The sequence below is a fragment of the Heterodontus francisci genome, chromosome 5 (genome assembly GCF_036365525.1).
Source record: "Heterodontus francisci isolate sHetFra1 chromosome 5, sHetFra1.hap1, whole genome shotgun sequence".
NCBI lineage: Eukaryota > Metazoa > Chordata > Chondrichthyes > Heterodontiformes > Heterodontidae > Heterodontus > Heterodontus francisci.
Window position 1 is genome coordinate 204,948,878 of NC_090375.1, and position 14,061 is coordinate 204,962,938.

Consider the following 14,061-nt stretch of genomic DNA (forward strand, 5'->3'; position numbering starts at 1 on the left):
ACTGATTGTCCACAGTTAAAGAGGGTGGCCACATCCCAGAGTGCAGTGGAACAGTCCTGAGAGAGACACTCGAACAGTTGGAATTTAATATCTGAATGGTCATAGTCGAGTGAAGGAGATCACTGAAACAATGTGAGATCTGGAGATGGGACTGATGGTGTTTGAGAGAACAAACTCATTGCTGGGAGAATAGAGTTTCTAATTTTCATTAATTAAATAATGTGATCAGAATTGTTCAGTCTTTGAAGTTTTCCAAATAAATCTCAGCACTAAATATATTCGATCACAACACAAACTGAACTCGATGTCAAAATCGGTTTGTTCAAATTCAAGAAAACAATTTGAACAATGTTGCAACCTCAATATCCCCCATGGAGATCCCACAGGGTATAAATTAAAGGATCAGGGAATGTACTGACTCAGAGTTTAATACAGAGAGGGATTGTCTGCAGTACGAAGGGACAGATCACTTCACAGAAAATGTATGAAACATTTCACAGTGTCATTAAGATATATTACCTGATCCTTGCAGTAATTGGTGTTCCTGGTAAGTGACTCTAACAATCGAGATTGTGTTAATCTGTGTCTCTGTTTTTTTTTCTCTGTGACTGATAATGTTACATTGCTGATCTGTTGCTCACTGTTATACAGAGACCAGATCAGTGATATCATTTCCTTAAGTTAAATGGCCTGAATTATCTCTGTGGTTTTATTTCATTGCCTGAACTGAAAATAAATCTCTGTTTGTAACTCACAGGCTCTCTAAATTATCCAGTTACTGCTTTTAGTGGAATATCATATGTCGATATTAAGTTCAGGTGAGGAGGGTCGAAGGGATTGCCTTTTGACCCTCTCCTTGTTTGACCGCAACAGGGCTTATTTATTTTGAAACAGTGGATGTGCTGACCAAGTCAGTGGGTGTTTAACCCTTTGTGTGCTAGAAGACAGTTTTTCTTGAGTTTTAACAAGAAAGAGGTTAGTTAATTGTACTTAAAATCAAAACCCGATCGAAGATAAAATAATAAACTACACTCCAACTTTCACACACAGACATGTACACACAAACACACACATGTACACACAAACACACACATGTACACACACACATGTACACATGCACACATGAGAATCACACACATTGATAGATTACAGATTGATGAAAAATTATTTGTTTGTATCAGAGTCCAGAACAAATAAAAATAATATATAGTCTGTGGGACTGGTAATTTAATTGTCTTCCGGATGAATTCATGTTTCTGAAATCTCTGGCTGGTAGAGTGCACTTGCAGCTGGTCCACCTAGTTTAATGTTTTCTTGGAAACAGTGATGTAGATGGATTTCTCCCCCTGGTGTCTCTGTCTGTAATGATGACAAGCTTGGTCAGGATCGAAGCTTGTAGTATACCTGGAGAGAGGGAGAGAGAGAGAGGGATAGCCCCACTGGGGTCTTGCACTTGTTGGCTCTCAAAGCTTGTCTGCTATGTGTAACAAAAATTCCAAGTTCACACAGCCTGGTGGGGACTGTCACATGGTTCTCTCAGTTTTTTTTTACTTTACTGAGGTGCAAAGTCTAAGAATCCCATATCTCTCTCAGATCTTTTTGTTTCAATGTTTACCCTCAGGAGGTATGTCTCCACAGTGAATGTTCCAAGATGGCTTTGAATGTCTTGCTAACGAGGGCGATACTTCATAATTTACTCAACTGTTCAAGCCACTGTCCTGGATGGGAGGTTTTTAGACACACGTCTACACTTCCATGTCTTGGAATGTGAGGTATTTCAACACAAATTGTGGTGGCCATCTTAGCTGCCAGTTTTATTAAAGTTGCATGTAGGATACCAGCTTTCCTTTTTAAAGTTTAATGTAGGTTTCCAACCAATGAATTAAAAATCCTCATTCAGCATAGCATGTTTTCCTGATACCTCCCCACCATGCAGAATGACGTTTTATGCGGGCTTGGGTTTTTCGTATATCGACATGTCCAGTCATTGGAAGTTCGTGAGTTATTCTCATTATTTCCTTACGGTACATCGGTGGCACCACTATCTGGTTAACCACTGTCCACTCTTCATCTGTAGGTCTATGAGGAGGGCTCCACTTTCTCATCAGCACCTCCTTCTGACACTCTGGGACTCCCTTTAGTTTAGTTTCAGCTTGGGCAGTCTGTACTAACTTTCTGAATACTGGGACAGCTTGCTGAGCCTCGACCAAAGAAGACCTGTTTGAAACATCCTTTGGGTCTTCTAACTTCCCAAAGAAGGTTCCAGATAAGCAGACAGTAGGGTCATCTGTCTGCAGTGTCATTTCAGCCTCCTGTGTCGGAACTTGTGGACAGAGTCACCACACAATCAGAGGCAATGCCAGAAAACTTCTGCAGCAACTGCTCTGTCTCCTTAATCTCTTTCAGTCTGTCTAAAACCACTGGGGAAGATACCAACTTTACCCCTGCCAGATCATAACCCAGGAGCAGTTCGACTCTGTCCACAGGTAAACTGGGGACAATTCCCACAGCACAATGTCCTGAAACAAGGTCGCACTCCAGGTGCACCCGATATAAAGGTATGGGCATACACTTTCTCGGCTAGCATTTATAAATATGCATTCAGTGCAATCTCTGGGGGAATGGTCATGCCTTTTCCCAGTAGAAGGGATGAGGTGGCCCCTGTATTCCTAAGTATGACAGTGGGCTTGCTTGCCTCACTCGAAGGGTATTGGATCACTTTTCCTGAGTGCACAAAATCCTGTTAACTGTCAGGCATTCTGTTACATTTTCCTGCACTCACACCTTGCAGTACCGCGGTAGCACCACTATCTGGTGAACCACTGTCCACTCTTCATCCGCAGGTCAATGAATAGGGTCTCCACTTCCTCATCAGCACCTCCTTCTGGCACTCTGGGGCTCCCTTTAGTTTAGTGGTAGTTTTAGGGGGTCTCACTGCCTCAGTTACAGCCACAGCCTGGTCTGCTGTACTTTCCATCAGGGCCCCTTTTCTTGTTTACTCTGATTAATCGTATGGGTTTTCCCCACAACTTCCAGCAGTCAGCTCGAAGGTGACCAGCCTTGTTACAATGGCGTACTGCTAAAAATTCTGAACCGTCCAATAGCAGCCTGAACAAGCTTATCTTGAGTTTGAAAGAGTAAAGCAGCTCATTTTTGACCAATGGATCTGACCACTCAAGATACAGCCTACATATGAAGAACTGAGAGAGGTGATCCTTCTCGAGGAGTTCAAAAACACACTCCTTCTTTCCATTAAAACCCACATAAGAGGAACAAAGGGTTCCAAGATCCAGGCAGGATGCAATCCTGGCTGATGAATATACACTTGTCCATAATTCCTTACCCCAAGGAAAACCCTTCCCTAGTTGCCCCGCAAACCCAAAAAGGATAAAAGGTGGGAGGGTGATAGGAGCTTGAACAGCTATTTGTGAGATGAGAAAGCTGGACACACAGGGGGCCCTCCTCAGGCGAGAAAGGATGGCGCTGAGAACAGGAGTGATGCCTGAACCCTGTGTGTCTCCATTGTAACAAGGCAGGTCAACTTCGAGCTGACTGCTGGAAGTTACAGGGGAAACCCATAGGATTAATCAGGGCACACCAGACCAGTGCAAGAAAAGGGGTCCTGATGGTAAGCACAGCAGACCAGCCTGTGACTTTAACTGTGGTAGTAAGACCCAACAGACCTATTGATGTGAGTGCAGGAAAGCACAACAAATGCCTTGGTCTGACCCGGATTTTGTATCGCAAGGATAACATCTCATAGTCTTGATTCTGAACTCTCATCAGACAACAGTGAATCGACCTCATGGGGTTTTTCCTGTTTCCTGTTAGCTTGCTTTGCAATAACAGTGTCCAGCTCTCTGCTGGCCACTTCAATGTCTTGCACGCTTTTCAATAGAGACGAAAAACATGTTGACCTGATGCCATTAGATTTCATGGGGTCCGAAGTCGATGTTGTGGAAACTCAGGGCAACACTGGGCGGTACAGTGGCGCAGTGGTTAGCACTGCAGCCTCACAGCTCCAGCGACCCGTGTTCGATTCTGGGTACTGCCTGTGCGGAGTTTGCAAGTTCTCCCTGTGACCGCGTGGGTTTCCTCCGGGTGCACCGGTTTCCTCCCACAGCCAAAGACTTGCAGGTTGGAAGGTAAATTGGCCATTGTAAATTGCCCCTAGTATAGGTATTTGGGAGGAGAATAGTGGGGATGTGGTAGGAATATGGGATTAATGTAGGATTAGTATAAATGGGTGGTTGTTGGTCGGCACAGACTCGGTGGGCCGAAGGGCCAGTTTCAATGCTGTATCTCTAAATAAAAAAGAAAAGAAAAGAAAACTCCCTCGCGACTGTAAACCACTGTGTCACCACCTCTGTCTGTCTGTTCTGTCGATGTGTTGGACATATGGTGATGGCAGTGTCTGGGACATTGTAAGGTCTGATTCTGTGAGTATGACTATGTCAGGCTGTTACTTGACTAGTCTATGGGACAGCTCTCCCAACTTGGGCACAAGCCCCCAGATGTTAGTATGGAGAACTTTGCAAGGTCAGATTTGCCGTTGTCATTTCTGATGCCTGGTGGTCCGTCCTGTTTTATTACTTCTTGACTTTGTAGCCGTTTGAAACAACTGAATGGTCTTGTTAGGCCATCTCAAAGAGTAATAAGACTCAACCACATTGCTGTGGGCCTGGACTTACACAGAGGCCAGACCAGGACAGCAGATTTCCTTCCCTAAAGGACATTCATGAACCAGATGGGTTTTTACGACAATCAACAATGGTTGCATGGCCATCATTCGACCAGCTGTTCATTCCAGATTTATTAATTGAATTCAAATTCCACCTTCTGCCGTACTAGGATTCGTATCCATGTCCCCAGAGCAATAACCCTGGGTCTCTGGGTTACTAGCCCAGTGACAATGCCACTAAACTACTGCCTCCCCTCTCTAAATGTAATATCACCTCTCTGGTTTTAATTCTCTACCTCTACATATGAGCCCCAGTGCATCTCCATGATCCAGTTCACCTTCGTTCTGAATTTAATTCTGGGGTCAAAAGCACCAGAGCAAAACCACATCTCTCATTTTCTGGGACGGCCTGTTCTGGTAACGGAGGACGGCTACACCAATGCCCCTGGGGTGGAGGAGGTGTGGGCTGGTTCTTGGGCTGGGGATCCCCTATGGCCAATCAGTTGGTCCACATTCCTGGGGTCCATCATATTCCCAGACCACTGGAGCCTCCTGCTCTTGGGAAAATTTTCCATGCTTCCCTCTCTCTCTGTTATTCTGCTGGAACCATTTACACCTCCTCTGGACCCATCTTCTGTTTCTTTAATTGTCCCATTCTCCTTACACCATCATCCCTTTTGTCATTGAATCCCTCCTGCCCTCCACCCGATCACAGACCTTCCCCTTTGTTCTTTCCTCTCCCTCCAGCTCACTTTTCACTGGCTCTGTCATTGCTTTAAAACTGTTAATCTCTAATATCTTCCAGTTCTGTTCAAAGACTGTCAGCCGAAAACATTAACTCAGTTTCTCTCTCCACAGATACTGCCTGCCCTGATGAGTGTTTTCAACATTGTCACAGTCTCATTATTTTATTTTTACTCAAATACTTATTGTCTCTTCTCAGACATGGAGAATATTTGATCAGTAATTTCCAGTCTCTTTTCCCCTTACAGTTAATTTAGTGACGATTGTGATCCTGTCCCGTGGACACTGTGGACTCTCTACCTGCACCACTCGTTACCTGGTGGCCATGGCAACGGCAGATCTACTGGTCATTATCACTGAGGTCATACTGAGACAGATCCGTTATTATTATTTCCCATTATGTTTTCTGGACATCACCCCTGTGTGTAGTATTATCTATGTCCTGAGTTGTGCAGCTACAGAGTGTTCTGTCTGGTTCACCGTCACTTTCACCTTTGATCGATTTGTGGCCATTTGTTGCCAGAAGCTAAAAACTAAATATTGCACCGAGAAAACTGCGGCTGTGGTTCTAGCAACAACCTGCATTCTGCTCTGTTTAACAAACATCCCCTTCTACTTTAGATATGAATCTTATGGGAGAATCGACAATGTACCTTATCTCTGTGTTACAAAGCCAGTCTATTATACTGATCCCAGATGGGTGGGATTTAAATGGTTTCATACAGTTTTAACTCCATTGCTCCCATTTGCTTTAATTCTGTTGCTCAACATTCTGACAGTCAGACACATTTTAGTGGCCAGTCGAGTCCGTAAGAGACTGAGGGGTCAGAGCAAGGGAGAGAATCGCAGTGACCCAGAGATGGAGAGCAGAAGGAAGTCTATGATTTTACTCTTCACTCTATCCGCAAACTTCATACTTCTGTGGTCAGTATATGTTCTATATTTCTTATATTATAACATCGCAGGAAGTGATCCCAACAATTCCAGAGATTTTGTATATTTCTTTGGACATGTTGGAACTGTGCTGCTTAATTTAAGTTGCTGCACAAACACATTTATTTATGGAGCTACTCAGTCCAAGTTCAGAGAGCAGGTAAAGAGTGCGGTGAAATATCCGGTTATATCAATTAGTCAATTAATTAATAAACAAAACAACTGAGAGCGAACGAGAGGTGGGACCCAGTGTTTCCAGTCCATGAATGTAATATTTATCCACAGACTTCCATGAACTGAATGACACCAGAAATCATTGGGGATCTGAAAATGCTCCCAGCAGTGAGAGCAGCCACTGTGTTTAGGACACAGCTCCTGTGTTTAGTACATGGCTCTATTTTAGATTAAAATTTCTGCCGGTTTCTTTCTAGACTGATCCACTATTTTGTTTCAATCCATCTGGAAAGAGTGACTTCAGCTATTTAGTGCAGTAATTCATTTGCAGCTTCCCGAGTCAATAGAGTGGTCAGACTGAGCTGGGCTATGGTTTAGGGGCTGTATTACATCCTCTCTCTATTAGACTATCTCTCTCTCACAATCTCTATCAATAGCCTCTCTCACACTGTCTCACACACACTCACTCTCTCACACTGTCTCACACACTCACTCTCTCACACTGTCTCACACACACTCACTCTCACACTGTCTCACACACACTCACTCTCTCACACTGTCTCACACACACTCACTCTCTCACACTGTCTCACACACACGCACTCTCTCACACTGTCTCACACACTCACTCACTCTCTCACACTACCTCACACACACTCACTCTCTCACACTGTCTCACACACACTCACTCTCTCACACTGTCTCACACACACTCACTCCCACACTGTCTCACACACATTCACTCTATCACACTGTCTCACACACACACACTCTCTCACATTGTCTCACACACACACTGTCTCTCACACTGTCACACACACTCACTCTCTCACACTGTCTCACACACACCCACTCTCTCACACTGTCTCACACACTCACTTACTCTCTCACACTACCTCACACACACACACTCACTCTCTCACACTGTCTCACACACACTCACTCTCTCACACTGTCTCACACACACTCACTCTCACACTGTCTCACACACACTCACTCTCTCACACTGTCTCACACACACTCATTCGCTCACACTGTCTCACACACACACACTCTCTCACACTGTCTCACACACTCACTCACTCTCTCACACCACCTCACACACACACACTCACTCTCTCACACTGTCTCACACACACTCACTCTCTCACACTGTCTCACACACACGCACTCTCTCACACTGTCTCACACACTCACTCACTCTCTCACACTACCTCACACACACTCACTCTCTCACACTGTCTCACACACACTCACTCTCTCACACTGTCTCACACACACTCACTCCCACACTGTCTCACACACACTCACTCTATCACACTGTCTCACACACACACACTCTCTCACATTGTCTCACACACACACTGTCTCTCACACTGTCACACACACTCACTCTCTCACACTGTCTCACACACACTCACTCTCTCACACTGTCTCACACACACGCACTCTCTCACACTGTCTCACACACTCACTCACTCTCTCACACTACCTCACACACACTCACTCTCTCACACTGTCTCACACACACTCACTCTCTCACACTGTCTCACACACACTCACTCCCACACTGTCTCACACACACTCACTCTATCACACTGTCTCACACACACACACTCTCTCACATTGTCTCACACACACACTGTCTCTCACACTGTCACACACACTCACTCTCTCACACTGTCTCACACACACCCACTCTCTCACACTGTCTCACACACTCACTCACTCTCTCACACTACCTCACACACACACACTCACTCTCTCACACTGTCTCACACACACTCACTCTCTCACAATGTCTCACACACACTCACTCTCTCACACTGTCTCACACACACCCACTCTCTCACACTGTCTCACACACTCACTCACTCTCTCACACTACCTCACACACACTCACTCTCTCACACTGTCTCACACACACTCACTCTCTCACACTGTCTCACACACACTCACTCCCACACTGTCTCACACACACTCACTCTATCACACTGTCTCACACACACACACTCTCTCACACTGCCTCACACACTCTCACTCTCTCACACTGTCTCACACACACTCACTCTCTCACACTGTCTCACACACACTCACTCTCTCAGACTCACACACACACACTCTCACACTGTCTCACACACACTCACTCCCACACTGTCTCACACACACTCACTCTCTCACACTGTCAAACACACACTCACTCTCTCACACTGCCTCACACACACTCACTCTCTCACACTGCCTCACACACACTCACTCTCTCACACTGTCTCATACACAATCACTCTCTCACACTGTCATACACTCACTAACTCTCTCACACTGTCTCACACACACTCACTCTCTCACACTGTCTCACACCCACTCACACTCTCACACTGTCTCACACACACTCACTCTCTCACACTGCCTTGCACACTCTCACTCTCTCACACTGTCACACACACACACTCACTCTCTCACACTATTACACACACACACTCGCTCTCACACTGTCTCACACACACACAGTCTCTCACACTGTCACACACACTCACTCTCTCACACTGTCTCACACACACTCACTCTCTCACACTGTCACACACTCACTCACACTCTCACACTGTCTTGCACACTCTCACTCACACTGTCACACACACACACTCACTCTCTCACACTGTTACACACACACACTCACTCTCTCACACTGTCTCGCACACTCTCACTCTCACACTGTCTCACATGCAGTCACTCTCTCACACTGTCACACACACTCACTCTCTCACACTGTCTCACACACACTCACTCACTCACACTGTCTCACACACACTCACTCTCTCAAACTGTCTCACACACACTCACTCTCTCACACTGTCACACACACACTCACTCTCTCACACTGTCACACACACACATTCGCTCTCTCACATTGTCTCACACACACACTGTCTCTCACACTGTCACACACACTCACTCTCTCACACTGTCTCACACACTCACTCTCACACTGTCTCACACACACTCACTCTCTCACACTGTCTCACACACACTCACTCTCTCACACTGTCTCACACACACGCACTCTCTCACACTGTCTCACACACTCACTCACTCTCTCACACTACCTCACACACACTCACTCTCTCACACTGTCTCACACACACTCACTCTCTCACACTGTCTCACACACACTCACTCCCACACTGTCTCACACACATTCACTCTATCACACTGTCTCACACACACACACTCTCTCACATTGTCTCACACACACACTGTCTCTCACACTGTCACACACACTCACTCTCTCACACTGTCTCACACACACCCACTCTCTCACACTGTCTCACACACTCACTTACTCTCTCACACTACCTCACACACACACACTCACTCTCTCACACTGTCTCACACACACTCACTCTCTCACACTGTCTCACACACACTCACTCTCACACTGTCTCACACACACTCACTCTCTCACACTGTCTCACACACACTCATTCGCTCACACTGTCTCACACACACACACTCTCTCACACTGTCTCACACACTCACTCACTCTCTCACACCACCTCACACACACACACTCACTCTCTCACACTGTCTCACACACACTCACTCTCTCACACTGTCTCACACACACGCACTCTCTCACACTGTCTCACACACTCACTCACTCTCTCACACTACCTCACACACACTCACTCTCTCACACTGTCTCACACACACTCACTCTCTCACACTGTCTCACACACACTCACTCCCACACTGTCTCACACACACTCACTCTATCACACTGTCTCACACACACACACTCTCTCACATTGTCTCACACACACACTGTCTCTCACACTGTCACACACACTCACTCTCTCACACTGTCTCACACACACTCACTCTCTCACACTGTCTCACACACACGCACTCTCTCACACTGTCTCACACACTCACTCACTCTCTCACACTACCTCACACACACTCACTCTCTCACACTGTCTCACACACACTCACTCTCTCACACTGTCTCACACACACTCACTCCCACACTGTCTCACACACACTCACTCTATCACACTGTCTCACACACACACACTCTCTCACATTGTCTCACACACACACTGTCTCTCACACTGTCACACACACTCACTCTCTCACACTGTCTCACACACACCCACTCTCTCACACTGTCTCACACACTCACTCACTCTCTCACACTACCTCACACACACACACTCACTCTCTCACACTGTCTCACACACACTCACTCTCTCACAATGTCTCACACACACTCACTCTCTCACACTGTCTCACACACACCCACTCTCTCACACTGTCTCACACACTCACTCACTCTCTCACACTACCTCACACACACTCACTCTCTCACACTGTCTCACACACACTCACTCTCTCACACTGTCTCACACACACTCACTCCCACACTGTCTCACACACACTCACTCTATCACACTGTCTCACACACACACACTCTCTCACACTGCCTCACACACTCTCACTCTCTCACACTGTCTCACACACACTCACTCTCTCACACTGTCTCACACACACTCACTCTCTCAGACTCACACACACACACTCTCACACTGTCTCACACACACTCACTCCCACACTGTCTCACACACACTCACTCTCTCACACTGTCAAACACACACTCACTCTCTCACACTGCCTCACACACACTCACTCTCTCACACTGCCTCACACACACTCACTCTCTCACACTGTCTCATACACAATCACTCTCTCACACTGTCACACACTCACTAACTCTCTCACACTGTCTCACACACACTCACTCTCTCACACTGTCTCACACCCACTCACACTCTCACACTGTCTCACACACACTCACTCTCTCACACTGCCTTGCACACTCTCACTCTCTCACACTGTCACACACACACACTCACTCTCTCACACTATTACACACACACACTCGCTCTCACACTGTCTCACACACACACAGTCTCTCACACTGTCACACACACTCACTCTCTCACACTGTCTCACACACACTCACTCTCTCACACTGTCACACACTCACTCACACTCTCACACTGTCTTGCACACTCTCACTCACACTGTCACACACACACACTCACTCTCTCACACTGTTACACACACACACTCACTCTCTCACACTGTCTCGCACACTCTCACTCTCACACTGTCTCACATGCAGTCACTCTCTCACACTGTCACACACACTCACTCTCTCACACTGTCTCACACACACTCACTCACTCACACTGTCTCACACACACTCACTCTCTCAAACTGTCTCACACACACTCACTCTCTCACACTGTCACACACACACTCACTCTCTCACACTGTCACACACACTCATTCGCTCTCTCACATTGTCTCACACACACACTGTCTCTCACACTGTCACACACACTCACTCTCTCACACTGTCTCACACACTCACTCACTCACACTGTCTCACACACACTCACTCTCTCAAACTGTCTCACACACACTCACTCTCTCACACTGTCACACACACACACTCACTCTCTCACACTGTCACACACACACATTCGCTCTCTCACACTGTCTCACATGCACTCACTCTCTCACACTGTCTCACACACACTCACTCTCTCACACTGTCTCACACACACATTCGCTCTCTCACATTGTCTCACACACACACTGTCTCACACACTGTCACACACACTCACTCTCTCACACTGTCTCACACACTCACTCACACTGTCTCACACACACACTCTCTCACACTGTCTCACACACTCACTCACTCACACTGTCACACACACACACTCACTCTCTCACACTGTCACACACACACATTCGCTCTCTCACATTGTCTCACACACACACTGTCTCTCACACTGTCACACACTCTCACTCTCTCACACTGTCAAACACACACTCACTCTCTCACACTGTCTCACATGCACTCACTCTCTCACACTGTCTCACACACACTCACTCTCTCACACTGTCAAACACACACTCTCTCTCTCACACTGTCTCACATGCACTCACTCTCTCACACTGTCACACACACACACAAACTCACTCTCTCACACTGTTACACACACACACTCGCTCTCTCACACTGTCTCACACACACACAGTCTCTCGCACTGTCACACACACTCTCAATCTCACACCGTCTCACATGCAGTCACTCTCTCACACTGTCACACACACTCACTCTCTCACACTGTCACACACACACTCACTCTCTCACACTGTCCCACACACTCACTCACTCACACTGTCTCACACACACTCACTCTCTCACACTGTTACACACACACACTCACTCTCTCACACTGTCTCACACACACTCACTCTCTCAAACTGTCACACACACACTCACTCTCTCACACTGTCACACACACTCATTCGCTCTCTCACATTGTCTCACACACACACTGTCTCTCACACTGTCACACACACTCACTCTCTCACACTGTCTCACACACTCACTCACTCACACTGTCTCACACACACACTCTCTCAAACTGTCTCACACACACTCACTCTCTCACACTGTCACACACACTCACTCTATCACACTGTCACACACACACATTCGCTCTCTCACATTGTCTCACACACACACTGTCTCTCACACTGTCACACACACTCACTCTCTCACACTGTCTCACACACTCACTCTCTCACACTGTCTCACATGCACTCACTCTCTCACACTGTCTCACACACACTCACTCTCTCACACTGTCACACACACACATTCGCTCTCTCACATTGTCTCACACACACACTGTCTCACACACTGTCACACACACTCACTCTCTCACACTGTCTCACACACTCACTCACTCACACTGTCTCACACACACACTCTCTCACACTGTCTCACACACTCACTCACTCACACTGTCACACACACACACTCACTCTGTCACACTGTCACACACACACATTCACTCTCTCACATTGTCTCACACACACACTGTCTCACACTGTCACACACTCTCACTCTCTCACACTGTCAAACACACACTCACTCTCTCACACTGTCTCACATGCACTCACTCTCTCACACTGTCTCACACACACTCACTCTCTCACACTGTCAAACACACACTCACTCTCTCACACTGTCTCACATGCACTCACTCTCTCACACTTTCTCATACACACTCACTCTCTCACACTGTCACACACACACATTCGCTCTCTCACACTGTCTCACACACACACTGTCTCTCACACTCTCACTCTCTCACACTGTCTCACACTCTCACTCTCTCACACTGTCTCACATGCAGTCACTCTCTCACACTGTCACACACTCACTCACTCTCTCATACTGTCTTGCACACTCTCACTCTCTCACACTGTCACATACACACACTCACTCTCTCACACTGTCACACACACACACACTCACTCTCTCACACTGTTACACACACACACTCGCTCTCTCACACTGTCTCACACACACACAGTCTCTCGCACTGTCACACACACTCTCACTCTCACACCGTCTCACATGCAGTCACTCTCTCACACTG

At 46.8% G+C, this 14,061-nt stretch overlaps 1 protein-coding gene across 1 annotated transcript in view; it reads left to right on the top strand.

Moving 5' to 3' along the window:
* Positions 1-480: 480 nt before the first annotated feature.
* Positions 481-14,061, top strand: part of LOC137370333 (probable G-protein coupled receptor 139) — a 30,797-nt gene continuing 17,216 nt past the window's right edge. Inside the window, exons 1-2 of the mRNA XM_068032702.1 lie at positions 481-547; positions 5,674-6,518. Of these exons, the coding sequence (XP_067888803.1) occupies positions 481-547; positions 5,674-6,518 (912 nt within the window). The remainder of the gene's footprint in view (positions 548-5,673; positions 6,519-14,061) is intronic.